A 25,365-nucleotide genomic window follows, 5' to 3' on the forward strand; every position below is an offset into this window, starting at 1 on the left:
TGGAAAAGAGACTATTTATGATGATTGAAATTCTGTACAGACTTTGTTTCCTTTTCGTTTTCTCATGTTAAATCAACATGTGAATTGAATGGTCTGTAAAATACATATTTGAGAATGTCTGAACTTTTTCCTCAATTAATTAAACTAAATTTGCACTGATATCTGCTACCATTGAGTGATACTTTTTTGGTTGCACTTTATTTGAAGATGTCCTTGTTACAGTGTAATTATACCATTGTGTACAAACTCAAAGCAATATTAATGAACAACATAGGATTAGGGTTTGGTTTAGTTGCTTGTAATTATGCATAATTTACATAGTCAGTACATGTAACGTATAACAAGGACACTAACATTTCCACATTTTTAACAAAACATGGGTGGGATGTTTTACATTTCTACACATTAATGTTGTTATTAAAACTTTGCATATCTTGGAAATATATCAAAGTATGTTATAGGGAAAAAATACATCCGATTTCTTTGACATTTTCTCTATTACAGCCTCATGGCACCAATATACCAAAAAATAAAAATAGCCCACTAATATCTCACCAGTGGAACACACATTTCATACAGTGGACTCTGAGACTTAATAGTGAAAATGTTTTAGTTTTTTCTATATTTTTATTACATACTCTATTATCAGTAAAGCATCCACAATGACAAATGAGTACTTATCAGCATTTTAAATTTGGTTAAAATTTGTTTTAAAGTGTCCATGTTACAGTGTAATTATACATTTAAGTACTAAGTAATAATAATTAACTACACGTACTTACTATATAATAGGGGTTAGGGTTTTGTTTAGGGTTATTTGCATGTAATTATGCATCATTTATAGTTATTACTACAGTACCTGTAAAATAAAGTGTTACCGGAATTTTTAACGGCAAATGTTGATAACACTTTATTTTAGTCTGTTACACATTTTACATGTACTTGCTATAGTAATAACAGGAAACAATGCATAATAACATGCAACTAACCTTAAACCAAACCCTAATCCCAACCCTATAGTAAGTACATGTTAATTAATATTACTCAGTACATCCTGCATATTTACACTGTAACAAGGACACCCTAAAATAAAGTGTAACCCAAATAATTTGACATGATCTCAGACTTTTGGACGCCACTGTATGTTCAAGATATCTTCTTGTTCATACTTTGGTGATATTAATAATCCATGTAAAGGCTGTAGCAGATTCTCAAAGGGTAGCAGGTGTAAATATGCCTGAGCTACAGGAGCAGGAGGGTGCGGATCTTAATTCCCATTTTCCAGTGGTTGCTTACCCTCAGGCTCCGCACCCAGAGTGAAAGGAGCCTTGATGTTCTGCCTGTCCCTCTCGGCCTCCTCGTCTTCGTCATAGGTGTCGTCATCTTCCTCATCGCTGTGGTGAGGGGTGGAGTGGAGGGAAGCTGACGGGGATGGAGGGACGGATAAGGGTCGCGGGTAACGGAAACCTTGTGTCTGTGCAAACGAAAAGATTCAGTCACTCATACTGATTCTGATATAATGGTAAACAAGAGACTTGTTGATTCATTGATTTCATACATCTCTCTCACTTTAATTTTCTGTGTGTGTGTATGTGTGTAGTCTTTTTAAAGCATATGTGTAGAACAACTGTGAGTGAGCTCGAATGGGAATCAAGTCGTTTTCCTGAGCAGGTAAATGTTATCCTGTCAATTAAACTCAAGAACGAAGCTCAACTGCGGTGCATCCTCATCACTCAGGAGTGTTAGATGTCATACAGTACATTCAATAACACCCAGATTAGCAATTTTGAAAGCTGAGAGATGAGGCGAAACTCAATATAAAGTTTTTGCCCCTAATCAGCATTAACCTGCCATGCTGATAATGATTTAATGATGTCTATGGATGATCATATATGCGTATCTTCGAGCGAAAGGTGTACGAGTGATTTTTGGAAGGGAGTTTATTTCTTACATAAGATTTTTATTTATTTTTTACTGTGCCCTTCAGGGCTGCTTATAGCCTATTTACTCAAAGTAGAATTTTTCTGTAACAATGTAAAAGTCCTTACTGTCAATTTTGATCAATTTAATGCATCCCTGCTTAATAAAAGTATAATTTCTTTTCTTTTAAATCTTACTGACCCCGAACTTTTGAATAATGGTGTATATAATGTCCTTGACCTTTAGGTTCATATAAGATGATGAAACTAAGCACACAGCTTACAAGTAGTGCAGAACTGTGTTGTCATTGTCAGTGCGAGAGCATTAATGTGCATCAGAGAGAGCGTGAGTGTTAGTTAGGGCTCACCGGTGCGAGGTTGAGATGGTCCATTTTGAATTTAGCAGGGAAGGATCTGCTGAGGGCCAGATGCCTGGCTTGCATGTAGAACTGAGCAGAGAGAAACACAGACAACCGCATGTCATTTGATTATGAAAACATGCGAATTAACCAATGTCCTTTACACAATGTTAACCAATGAAATAAAGGTGAATCACACCCGAGTACTCTTCGAGAAGATACTCACCCTTCCGAGGTATCGCCAGTCCAGCAGGTCAGAGAGTCTCTCCGTTCGGTTGCGTTGGATTATTCGCTGTCTGCGTGACTTTTGGCAGAATGAAAACATGAACTGAGTCAGCTGGTTACAAGACTCGTCTGCAGAACGGAATCGCCGGTCCACAATGTAGATTCCTACAAAATTGATTTAGTCAAAATACACAATGTAATGTAATTAAAACATATTGATAATACAAAAACAATTAAGCTGTGCAAATAGTTTTGGAAAGCAGTGACTCGTTTCATGATTCACTCACCATATTCAGACGGGTCGGAGACATGTTCCTCCATGAAACAGCCAAACCCAGATAGATTGGTGGTTACGCTGGGAATTCCCATTACAGTACACTCACCTGAACACACCAGATTACAGATGATGATCAACAAGAGTCATACGCAATACATGTTTATCCTAAACTGACAAAAAAAAGGTTTAAAAAAAATCTGCTTTTTAAATATACTGTATATTTAAAAAATAAGCAATTAAGCTGTGCATATCCACCTTTTTTCTGAGTAACCTATGAGAGCCGCCGTGATAGATTCTAACTTCCGTTTGTATGCCGTCTCCATGTGGAACCCATTGTTGTACAGGATAAAAAGAGCGACTGAATTAATTATACAGAATCTTTTTGAACATTACTAAAAATAAAAATGAGTGCAGGTGTCGCCACTGTGTTCATGGACTTTTCTGTTAATTGTCATTTGTCACATGTTCCTTTGTTCAGTTTCCCGCCACTAGTCTGTCTCCCTGGTTACCATCATTAGTTCATCTGTATCACCTGTGTCCTATTAATTACCATCATCTGTGTTTGCTATTTAGTTCCTCCCGTTCACTCTGTCTTTGTTCGATTTCCGTTATGTATGGTTGTGTTTCTCCTGCCTGTCTGCCCGCTTGGAGAACTTTCATTAAAATAGATGTATATTGATCTTAATCTGTTCATCTTCGTCTTCCTATCTAACCGTGACAGCAGGCTTAAGCTGTGCTGTTTCTGTCTGCCTCAAAAACATCAATAAAATGAAAGAATTCCTGAAAAGTAGGGATGACCCGAACCGATAACTGATAATTCTTTATATTTGAAAACCGATAACAGATATTGGCCGATAAATACAAAATCCAAGTTTTTATTTAATTTCTGAGAGCCTGATTACAAAACAAAAGTCTCACCATTAAAATCCATGTCCCAAGCACACAATTATAATGTTCTCAATAATTTTTTGTAGCCTATATGACAGCACGTTGTACTTAACTGTATTTTCCTTTTTTGAAGTGATTACAATCATATTATTTCAAGCTATTCTAAACCATCATGGTGAACAGTGCACATCTTGAGTGTCTCAGCTGAAAGAAATAATCCATTATTTATCAGACAGTTTCTGGTCCCATTGACTTCCATAGTAGGAAAAAATATATACTATGGAAGTCAATGAGACCAGAAACTGTCTGGTTACTGACATTCTTCTAAATATCTTCCTTTCTGTTCAGCAGAAGAAATAAATTCATACAGGTTTGAAACAACATGAGGGTGAGTATATGATGACAGAATTTTCATTTTAAAGTGGAGTATCCCTTTAAAACACTCTCCGAAAAGGTATAAACGAACTTCAAACCCGATCGGGAGCTGTAACATAACATAAATATGAGCGGCCATCTGTTTTCAGTGTAGCTAACCTTGGGTCGCTTCATCATCTACGCACTCATTACACTTTGACGGGTGAGGCACTGAGAAAAGACGGTCATTGTGACACTGTAAAGGGATGGCACTATGGAGCCATGTGCTTTTTTAAACCCCTTTCATAGGTTTAACGTTACATTTTCAGTTTGGAAAATATGCTAATTTGACTAGAAACACAGGAGATCAGAAATATAAAGCATAATTCTGGTACAAGCCAGGCAAAACGTCCACGTTCAGGAAAAAAGGTGGATATAAAAATGCTACTGTATAAAATCGAGCTCAAATTCTGATGTCAATATTTATGTTAAAGTCGAGTCACAAAATGCTGAATGCAAGATTGTGACCGAATCAAAGATGTGAGAGGTACTAAAATGCGTTGAGTGTTAAACCTGGCGTGTAGCCCCATGGTTCATAGTAGGATGGAAACACTCCCAGATGGCAGCCGCGCACAAACTCCTCATAGTCCATGGGCAGCAGGGGACTGGTGGAGGACAGGAACTCTGGATGGAACACAATCTGACAAATACTGACAATTAATACTTCAAGGCCATTCATACACACATTTTTATAAAGATTTACCACAATCAATCAATACAACACATCTTTAATGCATCATGTGATGCACTTAACATGAACTCAAGACAACCAGGGCTCCTACATGGACATTCAGGGCTTAACTATAAGTATGACCTGGGGTCAGCAGATAAAACTGAAACGTGCGGTGATAAACGTGTTTTTATGCTTGTCTAAATCTACTGGGGTCAGACATCGTGATCTGCACACCTTCACTCTGTCATTGCGTCCATTGAAGAGGCCGATTCGGCGGATGTTGCTCAGGATGGGGTCTGTGGAGTCATCCAGCATGTTGTGAGTTGTTACTGGAGGGAGAGAGTGTCTCTATGAAGGACAAAGATATGAACATAATTGCAGGTGAGTGTATGGAAGTCAATGGAAGTGTATGAAAGCAATCCATAAGCAGTCGTTGAATAAAAGTCATGAGGTTCAAAGTTTAGAAACTCCATTTAAGTTATAAAAAAACCAATCTTCCTATCAAAATTGGCTGCCTGCTCACTCTGCACTTACTTGCACCATTTCAATGGTTTCTAATATACATTATTCTTGCTATTAAATTCCAGAGACTGAGTCACAGGAAAAGAGTGAGTGGACTTTAACTCTCCAGAAAAATTAGCCTCATTTTTTACTCTCATTCCTTCTTTATAAACAAACACCAACACTAACAGATCGATATCTCTCCTTCGCTAGCTCCCCGAAATATTGATACCCAAATAAATCTAACCGGAGTGGCTGTATATTGACGTTCTGCTCATAACACTGCCATTAAGAAGCTGTAGAATAAATCTCAGTAACACATTCAATCTATCGACCGCAGACAGTCAGGTTAAATACGTCACTGAGATCTGTAACACAAACCGCTCCGCCAGTAATCCAGCAGAATGATGCAGGGGATTCCTCCACAGATTTACAGAGGCTTAGTATGTCGATATTCACTATAACCTCAGCCTGACCTTTGATTAGAGTCCATTCATACAAAACAGATGCAGGGCAGGAGAGAATGAATGAAACCCCCCTGAAAACATTTACTCATTAATTCAAAGACGTCCATCTTTAGACCCATAGTTTGTCCTAAAACATGATTAAGTGATGTTCTCAAAAAGAGAAGGAAATCTGAATTACATTAGATTTTACAGAATAAATTAAATCAAAACTACATAGTGTTAAGTTTAATACATAAAGATAATGTGTAGTATCATCCAGAAAGGGTTTATTTTGTGATAATGACCAGCTGATATTATCCTTTTTTCATGGCTACTTATCAAATAAATAAATGCACATGAAATAGCGATTAGAGTTGAAATTATTTTAGCATGTGAGAAGAGAGCGAGAGACATGAAAATAGCACAAGGTAAGAGATTGGCTGACATGCAACTGTCAAATATCCAATTTAGTGATTGTTACAAAAAAAACGATATCAAAGTATTATTTCAAAAATAAAAAAGGGACAAATAAAGACTTTTAAAACTGCTGATTTAATTCGGCTTTAAAAATGTAGTCAAATGTAAACAATTTAAATCAATTCAAAATGCAACATTTAAATTGGCTTGTTATTTTTTATAAATTGCATTTACAAATTGCTTCTCTTAAAAAAAGTGTCAAAACAGTTTGAGTACATAGGAGTAGCCAATGAACTTGAACATGAACTAAATAACCAGTTTTAAACATGTATCTCTATTCTCTCTCTCTCTCTCTCTCTCTCTATATATATATATATATATATATATATATATATATATATATATATATACAGAGTGAGGATTAAACCATAATTAAAAACCACTAACTATAATGTTTTAGGGATATCATAAACTGATATCTTGAAAGCATGGTTAAAGGATATGGCACGGTTAATATGGTAAAAGGATTAATTTGGTTATTTTTCAATGTGGCCTCTTGTGATGTAAGAATTGTGCAACATTTTGTCTGACCTGTGTTGCATAAATGGCCCTCTTCATGATTGTGAAATCATCTCTGTCCAGGATTTTGCTCATGTCTGGGATCTCACCCCTGTGAACGCAGGAGAACTTCATTAGATGAGATCCTACAAACACACACACTGTCTTGCTCCATGATCACACATGGGAAATGAACTATTGACATCACACAATGCCATTATAAATATCCTATAAACTGACAACTCCCAGGGGAAGTGTAGTGTATTCTCATCAACACTTGGTAGACGCTGTGAAATATCAACACTTGAAGGTTACTCAGCCACTCCAGTTTATGACATCAAATGTTCATCACTCTTCATCATCACATACTGACAACATTTACGATCACATCAATTTTGAGCCCTGTTTTGTCCGGTGTGTACGAGGGAGGGTTTACAGAGAGTGGAAACAACTAACCTTAACAAGCCCTCGTACAGCTTTTTGCCAAACTTCTCCTTCACCGACTGAGCTGTGTCCCTGAGAGACAGATGAAAAATATATTTGGAGAAGTCTTGTACACTAAAGCCATCTGAAAAGAAGAGCCATTTCCTTATATTGCCTAATAAATATGATAAGTATAACTAGTGGGAAATCTGATCCAGCATCAGGGCTCTACTCTAATGTTGTGAGCTATACAAATAGAGTAGTAGTACTACAAACTCTCGGCCCAGGAGTAAAATAAATAAAAACCAGGATATCCACCAGAGAGCACTCCTCCCCAGACCATTGTCATTCCACCATGAACTGCATTTCCCAGAATCCTTTGCCCAGACTCATTATCCCTGATTAGTTTCAGCTGTTTCTCATTTACCGTTAACTCTGGCTGAATCCGAAATCTCCCCCTATACCCTCAAATAGTGTGTTATTTGAGGGGACAGACATTTGTAGTGGCGTCTGAAACCATATTGGACGTTTTTGAGTGCACTTATTCAGTCCCACATTGCATAACGAGCGTGCAACCAATGTATGCTCAACGGCTGTCCAAATTCGATCACTCGTTTTCATCCACTCCTTTAAGTGAACTGTATTAGTTAGGGTGACCATACGTCCTGTTTAACCAGGACATATCTGGCCAGGATTTCGAGATCGCCCAAAATGCCCGGGATTCGGCTTTTGCTTTCTACAGTCACCATTCATTATGTTTACATTATTACGTTATTTGACACTGACACGTACGTGCCAGCTTTGCAGGTCATGCATTCTGATTCACACGGATCCCGATCGAGATGAAAACACAGGAATTTTCTTAGCAATGCTAGAACGCACATCAACCGATCACTTGTTTAGTGTTCATGTAAACACTACATTCAGATTAACCAATCGGAAGTAATTCAGTACTACTGAATCAAAAGGTGTACATGTAAACAAAATGAATGGCGACGAGAAAGCAAAAGCCGAATCGCGGATATTTTGGGCGATCTCGAAATCCCGGCCGGACATGACCTGGAATATGGTCACCCTATATTAGTGGACTAACATAGGGAATAGTGGTTGAGGCTTTAGGGGGCGATTTCGGATTCAGCCCCTGTATACTGTATATAAACCTGGTTAACTCAGTCACTTATTGCAAAGTCTTGTATGTTACACTGCATTTCTGAGCGCTCGCTGGTTTAATCGATTAAGACTAGTAATGAAGGTTATATACTTAAACAGTTACGCACCACATTTGCTTGCGTACAGCCTGTCCTTTAAGAGACTCCACATTGAAGTTGTTGGTTTTGGCAGGCATGATAAAGAACACAACCACTGTAACATCACTCTTATGAACCTGTTAGCCATTACACAAACATACAGTCAACAATGAACATCTTTTGCTTTGACCGGTATGCTTAAACTAGATAATTATATTTTATGAAGAAACTAAGTTGTATAAGTACAGCAGTGACTGTTCATACCCTTAGCAAGTAGTTTAATCTGGACAGAGATTCGAGGAACAGGTCTGCTCCTTTATTTGAAAACTCATATCGTCCTGCGATGAAAAAGAACAGGGTCTTTTCCAGATTGAAGTCCAGGTAGCTGCCAGTGAGAAGAGATTTTTTTTTTTTTAAGAAATGATAACAAGCACCAATATATATATATATATTTTTTTACAAGTGTGTGTGTTAATGTGCAGACAGAAAAGAGATCTAACCCATAGAAGTGACCTCTTACAAACTCCTGGATCTTGGATTTGTTCATGGAGTGCAGGTTCTGGAACTCATGCATGGCTGAGAACTTCCTAACATTCAGGCCGTTTGGGGTGACCACATCTGCAAGGGCAGTGCATACAAACATGATATTTTCAACATCATGTATTCAGAAGTTAATTATGAGGCAGATGAGGGGCTTTGTAACACCTGGCTGTCTATGGAGCATGTGATTGGCCTCCACAGCTGTAATCTGGGACACGGTGGTGAAGACATGCGCGCAGTGTACAGCAGCCCTCTCCAAACAGTAGCGATGGTAGATCTGCCTCTCTCCTGCCTCTTGGTCTATATTAAACTGCATGAAATAGGGAAATAAAATTAGATTAAATGGGGAGAATATAGTCTCTTGGATGCAAAGTTGATTTTTTTTTTTTTTTTGCAAACTCTGCTGAATTGAGAATTCACATATCAAAAATATTATTTTATTTTCATAATAATAAACTTTTAGCCACAATCCTGACGTAGTTAGAATGAGTCCGATTCTACCATTTTTCATTAAAAACAATGCAATATTAATTTCTCAAATAATAATTAAGTCTCAGAGCTTCCCCCCATCAGCAGGTGAAGGAAGTCTCTCTGGGGCCAATAGGCGATAGCATCAGTCGGTAAATCATAAGATGCTGTCAATTATTCTTCAGTCAACCTTCAGGCATGATGACCTTTATGCTCACTACACCAGCCCCAATTATCACTGCAGTCTGCATGCACTCTCACTTGCTCAGTTTCACCTCTAATAAGTGTTCACTACACCAACTAACTTGATTGATTTCTGTGGGGCACACTTTTTTTGTAGTTTTCTTTCTTTATTGTAATGTATTGTGCAATAGGTGAAAATTAAACCTTTTACTGTGTAAGCAGAAGTATTTAATGTGGTTCACTCAAAATGTTTATGTAGCCTATACAATTTGATACTGTGTTACGAGAATAAGGTTTACAGAATATACACACTACCATTCCAAAGTTTGGGGTCCGTAATTAAATACTATTTTTCAGAAATTAATACTTTTATTCAGCAAGGATGCATTAAATTGATCAAAAGGGAGAGTAAAGACTTTTATAATGTTACAAAATAATTATATTTCAAATAAATGCTGTTCTTTTGACATTTCCAAAAAGTATCCTGAAGAAAATGTGTCACAGTTTTCACACAAAAAATTACACTTGTTTTCAACATTGGTAATAAGAAATGTTTCTTGAGCAGTAAATCAGCATATTAGAATGATTTCTGAAGGATCATGTGACACTGCAGTAATGGTGCTGAAAATTCAGCTTTGCCATCACAGGAATAATTGACATTTTAAAATATATTACAATAGAAAACATTTATTTTAAATTGTAATAATATTTCGCAATATTCCTGTTTTTACTGTATTTATGATTAAATAAATGCAGCCTTGGTGAGCAGAAAAGACTTCTTTCAAAAACATTTTTTTTAAATCATACCGAACACAAACTTTTACACAGTTGTGTGTGTGTGTGTATCAGGGGTGGATTAACGCATAGGCTTACCTAAGCTATTAGCCTAGGGGCTCACTGTTCAGCAGTTTTTGCAAATAATTTTTTTCTAATCAATCTATTTCTGCAGTACTAGTGATTACTTACTAAAATAACAGGCAATGGACGAGCACACAGAACGCATGATGGGTTAATGTTACATCACACTTCCCTACGTCAGTTTCAGCTGTAAACTCACACCACAATTTGAACTCGCTGAAAAAATATTAACCCCCTCATTGAGGCCGCAACCTGGTTGCCTAATCCTAATCCTAACCCTAACCCCACACCTATTCCTAAACCTATCTATACTGGGGACTCAAGGGCTGGGGTAAAAATTCGGCATATATATATTATAATGCAATATTACATTATGTAGGGGGCCTTAGAATATTGTGTTGGACCGTGAAGGGCCTTCAAGTCAAAAAGGTTGAGAACCTCTGATGTACAGTGTGAAAAATATCCTCACCTTGTCCAGGTTGTTGTAAAAGTCTGCATTACCAGCGCACAAGTACCGCCCCAGTAGGGTGGCGTGTGTGGTAAAAACGGTTGCCATGGGAATCTTGCGGGAGCGGCTCAGTACAAGTCCTGTCCCAGCCTGCCATTCGTGGAAATGAGCGATTACGTTGGGATTGTCCTGAAGTTGGTCTGTTAACTGCAGAAGGAGACAGACAGGTTTAATATCATCAGCAGATTAATCCCAATGTCTACATCAAACCTTGACAAGTTAACACACTGAATCGATTCATATTTCAGCTCGGATAGACTGGAAGACTACAGCTGTGTACACTCAGATGGCTTTTAGTGTAAAGTTTACCTCCTTGAAGAACCAGGCCACAAGAGAACCAAAGATGAGCGAGTCGTTGGCCTCCCTGTCGTGATAGGGCAGCCCGATGCTGCATGTGTCCCACAGATCCCCCTTCCAGCGGTCCAAGTTCCAGGCAGCTGCCCCAATATCAAAGAGGATGACGTACGGACTGCCCTCAATCAACCAGCGGCCAAAATGAACCTGCATGTAGAGAGAAAGTGAAGGCAATATCATCAAAATAGGCAAATATACCAACACATACACACTAAAAAAAAATGGTTCTTCAGCGGTTCTTCAGGGGTTCTTTGCGGTGGTTAAGGTGCTATATAGCACCACTACCATTTAAAGAACCTGTTAAGCCCAGTTTGGTTCTTCAGCGGTTCTTTAGCGGTTCTTTGGGGTGGTTAAGGTGCTATATGGCACCTCTTATGGTTCTACATAGCACCATTTGACAAAGGTAGGTGCTATATGGCACTTAAAGTGGTTCCCCTATGATTACAAGCCAATGAACCACTTTTAGTGCTATTTAGCACCATTTTTGTTTAGAGTGTATAGGCAGCAATAGGAAGACCCCACTTATTTCTATTCTTGTTGGAATCTATAAAATTAAAGGCTTTGCTGTCCAATACATTTTTTTAATGTTCATGTTATTGTTTTATGTCCCATCACAAGTGTTATTTTAGTATTTTATATATATATATACAGTACCAGTCACAAGTTTGGAAACATTACTATTTTTAATGTTTTTGAAATAAGTCTCTTATGCTCATCAAGCCTGCAGTAAAAAAAAAAAAAAAAACAGTAATATTATGAAATATTATTACAATTTAAAATAATGGTTCTCTTTTTTTATATATTTTAAAATGTAATTTATTTTTGTGATGCAAAGCTGAATTTTCATCAGCAAGTATTCCAGTCTTTGGTGTCTTATAATCCTTCAGAAATCATTCTAATATGATGATTTGAAACTCAGTTATTATCAATGATGGAAACAGTTGTGCTGTTTAATATATTTTTTTGGAATACTTTTTTCAGGATTCATTGATGAGTAAAACGTTAACAGCATTTATTCATTAAAACAGCATTTATTCAAAATAAAAACATTTCTAACAATATAAATCGTTACCATCACCTTTTATCAATTTGACGCATCCTTGTTGAATTAAAGTACTAATTTCTTAAAAAAATATATAGTTATTGTTCCCAAACTTTTGAACGGTAGTGTATATTGTTACAAATGATTTCTATTCTAAATAAATACAGTTCTTTTTATTCATCAAATAATCCTGAAAAAAGTATCTCAGGTTATAAAAAAAATATTAAGCAGCACAATTGTTTCCAACATTGATCATAAATCAGCATATTAGAATGATTTCTGAAGGATCATAAGACACCAAAGACTGGAGTACTTGCTGATGAAAATTCAGCTTTGCATCACAAAAATAAATTACATTTTAAAGTATATTAAAAAAGAGAACCATTATTTTAAATTGTAATAATATTTCTGTTATTTTTTTTTTAACTGTAGGCTTGATGAGCATAAGAGACTTCTTTCAAAAACATTAAAAATAGTAACGTTTCCAAACTTTTGACTGGTACTGTATATACACACACACACAGGAATGTATTAAATAAATAAAATATTAAATAAAATACACTTTTCTGAGTAAATAAAATTCATAGTGCCTCTACTGGTGCTGTTTAACTCAAAATGGATATTTTTATTTGCTTCCAGATATATTAGATATTAATCAAATATTTATTTGATCCTCTAGCGTCACCTTCTGGTCAGAATGAGACTTAAGAAAAAATTACTAAGAAAAAATTAACAGCAACAAATCTTTTTTTTATACCCAAGATACGCTATTGAATAACATTTAAAAGCCGCTATATTTTCTGTCTGACTTTAATACTATCATATACTAATACAGCAGGTGTATTGACGCTAGATCAGCTTTTAAACATTTTTGTTAATTGGAAAAATGACTGGACCCACAATAAATCTGTCCAGGGCCTATATGTGTGTGATGCGGACATCCTGATAGGACACCAATAACTGTATATGCAATACCTTGCAACCGTTGTTACTCAAGGAGTCCATGGCGGCTTTGATGGCTTGGCTTGGAGGTTCACATTTCTCCACCTGGGTCTTGAAGTTGTGTTCGTAGTAGGGTCCCATCATAAAGTAGTTCTCACCCCATTCGTCCACTGTGATCTTTGCTTTAGTCTGAATAACAGTATATATACCCCCCACTGGAGATATATGGAAATAAAACATTTATGAATGAGAAAAGGAACAAAATTAGAACATTGTTCAAATGAAAACTTAAAGGGATAGTTCACCCAAAAAATTTAATGAATTTACTCACCCTCAAGTTGTTATAAACCTGTATGAGTTTCTTAGTTCTCTTGATAGGAAAAAAAGATGTTATCTTCTTAATGACAGTTGACTGTCCCCATTGACTTCCATAGTCTGAAAAAAATATATACTAAATATTAAATAAAATACTAAAAATACTATGGAAGTCAATGGGGTCCATCAACTGATAGGTTTCCAATATTCTTCAAAATATCTTCTTTTGTGTTGAACAGAACTAAGAAACTCATACAGGTTTGGAACAACTTAAGGGTGAGTAAATGATGACAGAATTTTCATTTTATGGGTGAACTATCACCCAAATTTATAGGGATAAATCTGGACATAATATCGTTTCAAAAGCCATTTTGTAACAAGAAGATGGAGACCCCCAGGGGCCACAAAGGAGTGTTAGGGGGTTGTGGAAAACTTTAGAGAAAAGCAGTGTAATTTAAAAAATAAATAAATAAAAAGGTTAAACTAATTAACAAAATAAATTTGATTAATACATTTATTAAAATAAGTTAATTTAAATAAACACATTTGATTAAAATGATTAACATTTGTAAAATATAAATATACAAATAAATACATTTTTATTTAAACAATACATAGAGTACAGTACTACAGAAAATAGAAGAAAAAAAAGGAATGTAACTTACTTGACACATTTATAATATAATTTTTTCCACAGTATAAATTGGGCTTTTATACTTGAAAACATATAACTTCCTTTAAAAAATTTGGATGGAGTCCCTCGCATGAGGATGATCATATTTGGATTTAAAATATTGAAACCCCTGTTCTAAAACAATCCATAACAGAATTAGGTCTCAAAATCTGGTAATTGATCTGGAGCTTAATATTTAACCAGCTACACCCACAAGAGTGTATGAATGCTGCACATGCATTTATAAATGACAGCTCTGTCTTGTTTAACTATTTCAAGTCTTCTGATAAAGGGGTGAACAATCTTGAGGTCAAATGTGTGCAATTTCAAGGGCCAAACACACAATACCTTGCTGAGGTTAGCAATACATTTTAAAAACCATGTGTGGTAATGAGATAAAGCAAACAAGATTTTGACAATTGTGAAGTGATTCTTCCGCTTTGAGTACTTTTTTGCCTAATTGAATTTTAGAATCTTTTTTAATTTGTGGACAATAGACATACATGCGCCTCAGGTAAATTGTAAGTTTGTTTTGTTTTTTTATCATGAACAAATTACATTATAGACCTATGTCATTTCCAGCATAAAATATGATTATGTGGTGGAAATTAAGGGGATGAAACGTCATTTTAATATTTGTGAGGTAACACCTTATTTGGATGGTCCCTTTTGAACATTCTGTTAACTAAGTAACATTACACCACATGTCAACTAGTGTATTAGTTGACTGTCTGCTTAATATCTCCTAACACTTTACTTTGATGGTCCCCAACAGAAATTCTACTAACTATAAGTAACTTGACTTTTTCTACTAACACCTATACCCAACAAATCTACTAATACTCTAATTAGAGTTGAAATCAAGGGGACCATCGTAAAATAAAGCGTAAGCATTTATGGAATAAAATGGCCTACATATTTGGCTGGAAAAGGCTTAGCTCATACCTAGCATTTTATGTATCAAATTAAATAGGCCTACCATAAAATAGAATTTTTTTACAGGTATACCTTTTGCATAATTTGACAAAATTGCCTAATTGGAAATGCACTCTAAAATTAAACAAAATTATAAAAAATAAAAAAGTGCACAGTGAAAACATACAAACAGTAGCCTATTGTAAGTTCTTACCCTTATTAGTTACTTCCCAGGCGACCTCAAAGAGCAGGAGATCTTCCACAGGTAGACTTTCCTCTTCCCATTGTGGAAGTCCACTTAATGATGTTATTGACAAAGATCTGGACAGTCGCATCTCACAAACTCTTATGAATCGTTTTTATCCGTCAACTGGAGCTGCAAATGCAAAGGAAATGCAATGAGCCGAATTAAAATTGTGGTAAAAAAAAGAAAGAAAGAACCTAAAACCATCTAAACATGCAGCCACTGAGACGCCAAATTTTGGTTCTCTTTTAGCGCCTGGGGGTCCTGGAGACACTTCCTCTCAATGTGAGCTGCTGCTCGATCTATTTCGCTAACCTTTAGTGAAGTCTTAAAAAAAGAATCTGCATGTGTACACTGTGACCGCGTGTCTAAAGTCCACAGACATCAAGGCGAAATATTTGGCCGCTGCGCGCGGACCCCTATAACCCTGGACGATACCCAAATTCTACTGCTATATTCATCTTTTGGTCCATCTAATAACCGCCCTACTACTGTAAAAATAGCATATTCCAATGCATGATTTCTTTCCACATCAGTCAGTAACCTATATTTAAAATAATAAATATATGAGGAAAAGTAAATACAAAAGTTATGACGCACGTCTACGCGTTTTGGACGTTTAACTGCTGAACAACATTTGCTATTTAGTAAAAAAAAAATATATATATATTTGCCTATATATGAACATTCGTGACAAATTAAAATACGAAACACAGCCAAAGCAATGCTGATAGATAGATAGATAGATAGATAGATAGATAGATAGATAGATAGATAGATAGATAGATAGATAGATAGATAGACAGACAGACAGACAGACAGATACTTTTATCACCTTTCAAGAATTTCAACTAAATCTTAAATAGCCTAAACTTAAATCACTGTATAGCTTTCACTGATGATCTGTATTACTTTACCTGAGAAACAGTCCCTAAGAGTGTTCAAAAGTCTATCGTTACCATTTAAAAACTAAATTTTCAATTTCATTTTTTTAAAATATATTTACACTTAGGATGTTTGAGGCATCACAAAACAAGAACAACAACCCTGAAGGCTTAGAGTAAAAAGCTTTTATCAGTTCTCCATCACAAATAAAAAAAACATCCGACCTTTGCATAATTCATACTCACATGCCAGATAATGTTGTCAGTGCTGACTCTTTATGGCAGGAACATTTTCTTGTAGTTATGATATCACCTTATTACCATGCTCAAGGCAAGATAACAATGAAAGTTTACCATATTTTCCCCACAAACAGTAATTGACCATGATTGTAGGCTACACCATTATAGTGGCTCCGTTCATGTTTTCCCGCTACAACACCCTTATTTTACTTTCATATCATGTTGTTCTCTGGCACATGAGAGAAAACAAATTAAAATGTGTGATGTATCTAAAAACACACATAATGTGCTTTTGGTGGGTTTCGGAGCAAAATTTCAGCAGCTATTTGAATAATCGACTTCAGTGTAGCCTATACAGTTTACCACAGGATTTCCAAGAAGTGAAGAAAAACTAACATTTTTACAGTTGAAATGCTCTGGATGAGGGAGGTCCTATTTGTTCAAAGACAGTAATATATGTAAAATAAGGTCATATGATGTCACCAGCCAAGCTTTATATTGAAGGAGGACAGCAGTTTGTTCACTGAAGAGAGAAAGGCTCAGCTGTGCTGCATAAGCTTTACAATTCAGCAGTATGAAAATCAAGGCACTGGTTCTCTTCCTGTCAGCAATGATCTGTCAGTCCACAGCTATGAGAGCACCATTCACTGACATGGATACACCTGAAGCCAGTCCAGGTAAGGTGATGCATTTCAATCCAAATACAGGATTAATAACGCTTGTTTAAAGTGTACTGAAAAGGATATCTTAATTTACAGACTCCAAGCAGCACTATCTCTCAATGGAGCGGAGGCAGTTTGACGAGCCCAACGCTTCGGACGACGGAAGCCTTTGCGTTTTCATCCAAGAAAAAGATGAATTGAGTAAAATTTCCTGCAAACATCGATTAACACGCAGTAAATTCAACTACAATCCGTTCGGGCTGCGTTTTGGGAAGCGAAATGGAGCGACAACTTACTCTGACAGACCCAAACACGAGCACCTGCTGCCAATGATGCTTTACCTGAGAAAACAATTAGAAACTTCGTGAAAATCACTCTTCATCTTATGAAAGGATGTGGTTTGCTTGGTTGAAAACTGTGGGTAATTATTTCCGGCACGCTTTGCCTGTTATTATGCTTTCATTTCTTAATCATGGGATTTTATGAGTTACACTTGTTTCATTGAGTAATATTGTATTTGTGCAATAAACGATTTATATTGTTTGATGGCTTTCGGATTATAATTGTGCGAATTATGGGTGGTTGAGCACCCTAATTAAGGTTTTGAAGCAGACAGGACGTATAAAATGTTGAATATTATTTTCAGAAAGGGTTTTTGAAGTTCATTTTACAAGTAGCCTTACCTACTTGCGTATTTTCGCCTGGCTGTAAACAGAATAATTGTTCGCGGCAGGTAAAGGCTGTTCCAACCCTTTTGTTCCTTTAAAGATAGAACATTGACAACCTGTAATTTTTTGTATTATTTAAGTGTCAAATACAACATATTTAGTTTAATCTTTAAAACGTTTAGGTGCAAAAAAGAAAAAGAAAAAAGCCTACGTTAGATGAAAACTATCCTCTCTATTTTAAAAGTCATAATTTCGGACACTTTTGAAAATCTATTAATGCAGCTTGTTTTTATTAAAGGTTTTTACCACTGGAAAGTGCAACTTGCATCAATATAAGATCTCAAAAAACAGCCAAGACAGATTTGAACAGTTCATTATTTTATTAACTTAATCTTACACACACACTAATGACCAACACTTACAAAATAATTCAGAATGAATACATTTGTATCTACCTCACTTCATTCCCTTCTCCTCTTGACTTAAACAGCAACAGAATGTTCCCTAATGATCTCACTAAATTAGGTCCAGACAAGAGAGGTGTTGGTTCCTTCTTCATTGCCTACACAATGACTAAACAAGTGCAAAGATGTTCCCCTTTGATCATTCTCTTTAGAAGAAAGATTTCATATTTTAGATTATGCCTACCTAAGCCACCATGGAAAGAAACACTTCAAAGCAAACATATCCAAAAGCAAGTGAGAAGAAAGGACCGACATAGTTAGAAAGAGTGTGTAAAGATACTGAGGGAGTGTGAAGAGTGAACGAGTGTGGGGCATCCCGCAGTTGACCTACAGGTCCTTCAGGTCTTTTTGGATGCCCCACAGAGTGTCACCGCTCTTCTTCAGCTGAGCGATTTCTTCGTCGGTCAGGGTCATGTTGATGACGCTGCCCACTCCGCTGCTGTTAAGCACACAGGGCAGACTCAGGTACACCTCGTCACTGATTCCATACATGCCCTGCAGACAAGCAACAACAGGTGAAGTGATCACTTAACAAAAACGCCTTGATTCATTCTGTGCAGTTCTGGGATATGAAAGTGTATGACTACATGATAAACGGTGTAAACTCCTCTAACCTTCACCATGGTGGAGACAGGGTGGACCCGGTTCAGGTTCTTCACCAGGGTCTCGGTCAGGTCTGCCACACTGAGGCCGATGGCCCAGTTAGTGTATCCCTTCAGCTTGATCACTTCGTAGGCACTAAGAAGATAGGAGCAACTAATTAACGGTGGATATTTACTTAATCATTACTTAGTCATGTCATTCCAAACACCACTTTGTCTTTTTTGTATTGAGTATTTTGAAACCAAGAACTTGAAAGCTTGAGCTTCAAACATTAAATTTCCATCTGAATTGTCTACAAGAAAATTACTACAAATTCTCTGTGTTAAAAAAAACCCCTACAAGTATATGGGTTTGTCAAAAATTGTGTAATTATTGGTATTATTTTGGCTGAAATCCATTTTATTATAATTTATGAAAATACTGAAAATTATAATTCACCTTCAACAACACTGTGGTTAAAGGGATACTTCAGGATTTAGCATTAAGCTTTGTATTAGTAGAAAACCTGTAGTATTTTCGAATCACCGTGCTTTCCACCCTCATATCCCCCTGAGAGGAGAGATTCATGTATTTTTTGTCTGGAAAAAAATCCTCCGATGACGCAAAAATCGTCATTTTGCGTCATCGGAGGATTTTCTGGCCAGAGGCTAAAGACTACAGCCAGTAGTAGGAGCTGTCCTGCATGTTTTCAACCCACGCATAGAGGGTGGGATCTCGCTCACAGAATGTACACACAGTCAGCCGTCTTTCTTTGGAAGCTAAGCTAGCAGGCTCTTGTGCTGTGGAGAAAGCTGAATAGTAGGAGAAAGCTGAATATTAGGGGTTACCATCCTCCTTTTCCCGGACTTGTCCGGCGGGCGAGATTGTTCAAAATGTCCGGGATTCAGCTTTTGCTTTCTGCAGTCGCCATTCATTGTTTACATGCACACCTCTTGTTTCAATCTAACTGAATTCATTCCGATCGGTGAATCTGAATGTAGTGTTTACATGAACGCTAAACAAGTGATCGGTTGATGTGCGTTTTAACATTGCTAAGAAAATTCCCGCACGCACCTCCGTGAGAGATGCGAGACCGGCGCGTCTCGGTAATGACGCCACCGGCCTCGCGCCGTTCTCCCGCAGCCGTCAGCCTCGTCCTGCTCGCCACAGTAAACATAATGGCGACTGTAGAACGCAAAAGCCGAATCCCAGACATTTTGGGCGATCCCGAAATCCCAGGCAGACTTGTCACGGAGACTCACTGGTAGCCTAACCTTGTTGTTTTCAACTGCGCTCTTACCGGTAGGCGTGGCCACCTAGGGCAGCGAAGCAAGTGCATTCTGGGAGTTGTCTTTCATCCACATAAGCCAAAAATAAATTTTCTGGCTTTTCTCAGTCTAGAAAGCTCCAAATAAAAAAATCTCTTCACATTTCTTCTACATAAATGACCTATTTTAAATACACATTCATCTTTCCAGAGGTGAAGTATCCCTTTAACTAAAATTTAATAATCTAGATTTCCAATTGCCCATCAGTCATATAACAGAGCCCCAAAAACAAGATGTCCCCTACCTGTCCACAACCATCTTGTGAGCTTCCTTCCAGTTCTCAGTGTCTTTATCTGTGCCGATGTCAGGGTTGAGTTTCTGCAGGCTGACTCCTGCCACATTTGTTCCACTCCATACAGGCACTGTTAAACAAAAGAATATGCGGTGATTGACTGAAATCGTGCCACATCATGCAGCCGTTGACATTGTGTATCAATCTTATTCTTTCTGCCAGCCCTTCATCCTCTCCCTCTAGTTACTTTTCTTCCTCTCCCACACCCTCCATCTTTCCTCTCCATTCAGCTCCCCCTCTCACCGCTGGAGTCTCCATGCTCTCCCAGGATGTAGCCGTTAAAGCTGCTGGAGTGGATGCCCAGTTTCTCCGCCATGATGTAGCGGAAGCGGGCGGAGTCCAGGTTGGTCCCGCTACCAATGACACGGTGCTTTGGCAGGCCGCTCAGCTTCCAGGTCACGTAGGTCAGAACATCCACTGCATGAACACGGATAAAAGCAATTACCACAGATGCACTACAAAACATTCAAATTAAGCATGTTGTGAGTTTGTTTGCTCACCTGGATTAGACACCACAACAAGGATGCAGTCAGGACTGTATTTGACAATCTGAGGGATGATGTGTTTGAAAATGTTGACGTTCCTCTGCACCAGGTTCAACCTGCTCTCACCCTCCTGTTGACGAACTCCGGCCGTCACCACCACGATACGAGAGTTAGCAGTCACGGAGTAGTCTATCAAATAAAAAAGACACATACACTTCCACTCAAAACTTCAGGCAGTACTACTGAAAATTCAAGCCTTTCAGCATAAAGGTGCATTGTTCAGCAAAATCTATCAATTTCAATAAGAATTCACACAACCAGGCATTTTGAGTCAAGGCCAAAATTTCCCTCATGCAGATTTCGCTATGGGTTCAGGTTGGTTACACGGATCTGCTGTGTTGACCAACAGAAAGCTGTTTGGTTTGAAAGTAACACTATTGTCAAGTACCTTTTTTTGAATGCAAAACACTGATTGCACCTTAAGCCTCTAGCTTTTATAAGAACACGAGAACTTGATGTATATTAATATACAAGCTAAAATAATCTGATCATTTTAACAGAGTCAGGCTCATGGAAGTGCATCCCACCCTTGTCAGCCACAATCTTAGGGGTCTTGAGGAAAAGGCTGCCATGTTGCAAATCCAACATCTCTCCCCTCAGTCTATCCTCCACAACATCCACCAGAGCCAGTTCATCTGTAAGCTCCTACAAGACAGGAAACAACATTATTACTTTAAATGCAAGGCAATTTTCATAGTAAGCTGCAGTCACAGTTAAATTTAGCAGGAAAAAAGGCTCATTGTCTATAGTGCAGCTTATGCAAAGCTCCCAATTGCATCGATTCCTATTGAAATGACTGGATTTTGCCTGCAAAAATTCACCTAGCGACAGTGAACATGACCACAAACTATAGTAGCTATAAATATTATAGATTCAAGGCATGAATGCCACCAAAATTCTAAGTAAAAACATTTGCTCATTACACTTATGTAGAGTGATTCATTGAGTGATTAAGATGAAGTCTCTTACCCTAAGCAGGATGCTGACAGCGCACGCCATGCCCACCTGTCCCACGCCAACAATTGTGACTTTGTTCCTGGGGGGCTCAGCGGGGCCGCTGGCCAAAGGAGTGATCAGCTTCTCCATTACTGAAGCCATGATCCTGCTGGAAGAACAGGACAGATCATGATCACAATGCAAACTAATGAGAATGTACCACCTCAAAGCCATAAATAATAGAAATGAAAGTAGAAAGAAGCAAAAAAAAAAAAAAAGTCAGGAAGCTGTGGAGTAAACGTTAACTGGGTAAGAGGACATGGCCAGGCATCAAAGCTGGGTCAAGGTAACAAGGTCACCCTCACTGCGTAAACCATTACTCCATACTGTGAAAAATTACCCATATCCTGAGTTGCAACCAGCAGAGGCCCACTCGATAATAAAATTAGCCACTAGAGCCAAGTCACTCTGCCCCCATTTGCTAGACAAACTGAAGGAGTGTTTCTACACACTGCAATATTAATTAGGCAATGTGTCCATCCAAGACAAACGCAAAAGAAAAAGAAAAAAAACATTACTTATATAAACTAAACTATTAAAAGTTTACTTTTACTATTAAAAGACCCAACTAGTAAGCTTCTAAGTGCATTATACAAATGAAACCATAATTTATTTTAGGCAGTTCAAATGACAGTCAATTAAGTTTATTACAGTTGACTAGACAAACCTGTAAGACACCACTGCACTGGCTTATGAGCATGCAAACTCTGGCACACACACACAAAGATAGCTCAATTGTGACACTAATCCACACAATGGGCTCATGAGGATTATGTTAGACGTTAGATATGATCTTGAAAGTGTTAGATATTGCCATCATAAAAGATCTAATTGCACTTCTTCAAGGGTCATCATAGCCAGCATAACATACAGCCATGCGCCTTTATCTCCAAACCTTATCGAAATGCTGCTGCTACTTAACATAACTATCGTTTTATGAACTGATATTCATGTGAAATGCTCAACCAATTACATGAAGCCCGAAGACTACTCTCTGCTAGTACTAAACCACATTCATGAATTCATACACTTAAAATCTAAATAATGGGCTTAAAAGTACTGTGTAAAAACTAACAAACCAAATCAGAGCAGTTTTGGGTTTACAAAAAGGTTTGACTCTTGGTGGGTAGCTATGAGTGTATTAAAAAAAAATGAAATAAGTGGTAAGCTAAGGCTAATGTATAAATTAAATGAACTAAAACGATGTGAAAATTGACCCGTTTATTCATTCAATTGTAAATGATAAAATTTTAAAACACAACATTCTATAAGAATTAACAATTTTAAAAACTCATTTACAAATTGAATTAGCCTACATTATTTAAAGCTAAAATAAAAATAGTGTAATAATAATTGTACTCGTTAAATACAGTTTGTTGCTACGGTGTAAACAGTGAATTATAATTGTTCTAAAAATAAATAAATAAAATAGAACAAAAAGTAAGTATTTCAACTTAATTCAGCGCTCATAAAAACCCTATTATGACGCAACCGTCCTTATCACGTCCTTGACGATTCGGATGAAGTAATTGCGTCTGAAAACAAACAGCAATTTGTAAAATCATGATGGTAATCGATTCACTCTTATTTTAAGAGCCTCTAGTTAATCATTCGTAGTTTGGCCTCTCTCCATCAGTTGAATTTAAACAAGGCCAAATTCACGGTCAGCGTTCAGTGGATTCCTCCATGTTCATGCGTGCACCAAACACAAACGTCCTTGGCTGCTCATCTATCAATTCAGGTTGGAAACACGACTGTTACTTCACTTCTAACGCAACAAAATACTTAAAACTTCAAGAGGTGTCGAACGGAAGTGTTGCAAACAACAAAGCGCCGATTTATTCACACCTCTTCAATGTCAACGACACTGGTTATACATCGCACCATGACGACGGTGCTTGTTTAACACAATGCTGCTAATCGAGAGAATTTATTTAGATGAGGCATATGCGAAGCAATAAAACAGCCATTCAATGCATATACATACATTTGTTGCAGGAATGTTAAATAAGTATCCTTAGCTGCAGGAAGAGCAGTGAGAGCCGCTGCTGAGTACCGGTGAGAGCGAGCGCGCGCGTGCGTGGTCGCGTGACTCGTGGAGGAGTGGAATTTAAGCGCGCGGCGCTACGCAGAGAGCGTATGACCTACTGTCATAAGTGCATGCGATGCCCTTACTGATAATGAGGAATATGAGAACGACAGACAGACCGGCCCACTTTCCCCTTGGAGGACTATCAAGGATTTCATTGTTATCATAAAAATACTTCCTCTCCACTGACCTTGCACCTTAATGGGATCTTTATTAATGCAATATTTGTCAGTAATTCCACATTAAAGTCGTATCCCAAATAATCACTATGAAAAGTCAAATATTAAAATTAAAACATTGCATTTTCCAGCTTTCATTAGATTATTTGGGATGTCGGTTGCCCAATGGAGTTGTTATGCAACCATGACAGGTTTTGAACTGCCTAGTAAACACATCCAGATGGAACCTAATTAGTGAATCTTGTTGTAACTCGAACATTACATTTAAAATACAAAATCAAGAAAACTTGCGTGGCTACTTTACTTAAAGTGGGCATAAATTACCCTAAATTTTGAAATAAAACAATTGATATCAATTGGCTTTAAAGCTTCTGCATTTTGGAGCCACATGTTTATAGATAGATAGATAGATAGATAGATAGATATGTTTGTGCTATGGCACCTCAGCAATATGCAACAGCCTTCTCATGATCAAACAATGCTTTCTTAAATCCTAAATATGGGGACCAATGAGGCCTCTGTTCCTCCCACTGGCTCGTCCAATAAGAGCATGCATCAGTCAGTGACATCAGTCAGTGACATTATTTGCTTAAAAGCTTAGAGAAAGGAAGAATGTTTGTCTACATGCATTAAATAAGGAAATAAAGAGATGAAATATGCTAAATGGATGAAGGTGAAGAAAAGAGCAAGAGAGAAGAAGAGGAGCTGTGCATGTGTGTGTTAGGGGGGATTATGGGACACCTTGCTGTCTAGTTTGGTGGATAGATTGGTGTGTGTTTTACATAACTGTCTGTGCCCTCTAGGTCTGGCCATCCTGACGGCCACTATAATTGAGCTATTATGGTGTTCTATAGATAGTTCCTGGAAATGTTAAATTCTCCCATTCGAATTTTCATTGTAGCCTATGTGTTTACTATTTCTTTAATGCACTCAAGCCCTTATCAAGCTGCCAAAGAACACTTAACCATACTTAACTCGCGTGCTGTTTATCTAAATGATGTGTCGATCCTGCTAAATATAGACTTTTTAGTCTAAAAATGGCACTTT

The 25,365-nt window shown here is 37.4% G+C and overlaps 2 protein-coding genes across 5 annotated transcripts; both read right to left on the bottom strand.

Moving 5' to 3' along the window:
* Nucleotides 1-171: 171 nt before the first annotated feature.
* Nucleotides 172-17,533, bottom strand: gys2 (glycogen synthase 2). 4 transcript variants are annotated; one of them, XM_082168125.1, is made up of 18 exons: nt 16,910-17,315; nt 16,520-16,598; nt 15,360-15,521; nt 13,276-13,457; nt 11,214-11,405; nt 10,866-11,051; nt 9,053-9,197; nt 8,848-8,965; nt 8,612-8,732; nt 8,378-8,484; nt 7,134-7,193; nt 6,711-6,789; nt 4,990-5,103; nt 4,596-4,722; nt 2,791-2,886; nt 2,505-2,668; nt 2,288-2,368; nt 172-1,474 (listed from the first exon to the last, which is right to left on the bottom strand). In XM_082168125.1, exons 3-18 carry the CDS (start codon nt 15,478-15,480, stop codon nt 1,268-1,270), a joined length of 2,100 nt encoding a protein of 699 aa, XP_082024251.1. In that variant the 5' UTR covers nt 15,481-15,521; nt 16,520-16,598; nt 16,910-17,315; the 3' UTR covers nt 172-1,267. The 4 variants fall into 4 exon arrangements, with proteins under 4 accessions (XP_082024251.1, XP_082024252.1, XP_082024253.1 ...); XM_082168126.1 differs by lacking the exons at nt 16,520-16,598; nt 16,910-17,315 and adding an exon at nt 17,472-17,533; XM_082168127.1 differs by lacking the exon at nt 16,520-16,598 and having other exon boundaries at nt 16,918-17,315.
* Nucleotides 17,534-18,204: 671 nt separating this feature from the next.
* ldhba (lactate dehydrogenase Ba) lies at nt 18,205-24,195 on the bottom strand. Its single transcript, XM_082168136.1, has 8 exons — nt 24,038-24,195; nt 22,024-22,159; nt 21,582-21,699; nt 21,010-21,183; nt 20,753-20,926; nt 20,462-20,579; nt 18,922-19,045; nt 18,205-18,802 (listed from the first exon to the last, which is right to left on the bottom strand). Exons 2-8 carry the CDS (start codon nt 22,150-22,152, stop codon nt 18,635-18,637), a joined length of 1,005 nt encoding a protein of 334 aa, XP_082024262.1. The 5' UTR covers nt 22,153-22,159; nt 24,038-24,195; the 3' UTR covers nt 18,205-18,634.
* Nucleotides 24,196-25,365: the final 1,170 nt, after the last annotated feature.

The sequence above is a fragment of the Leuciscus leuciscus genome, assembly GCF_965113295.1.
Source record: "Leuciscus leuciscus genome assembly, chromosome: 4".
NCBI lineage: Eukaryota > Metazoa > Chordata > Actinopteri > Cypriniformes > Leuciscidae > Leuciscus > Leuciscus leuciscus.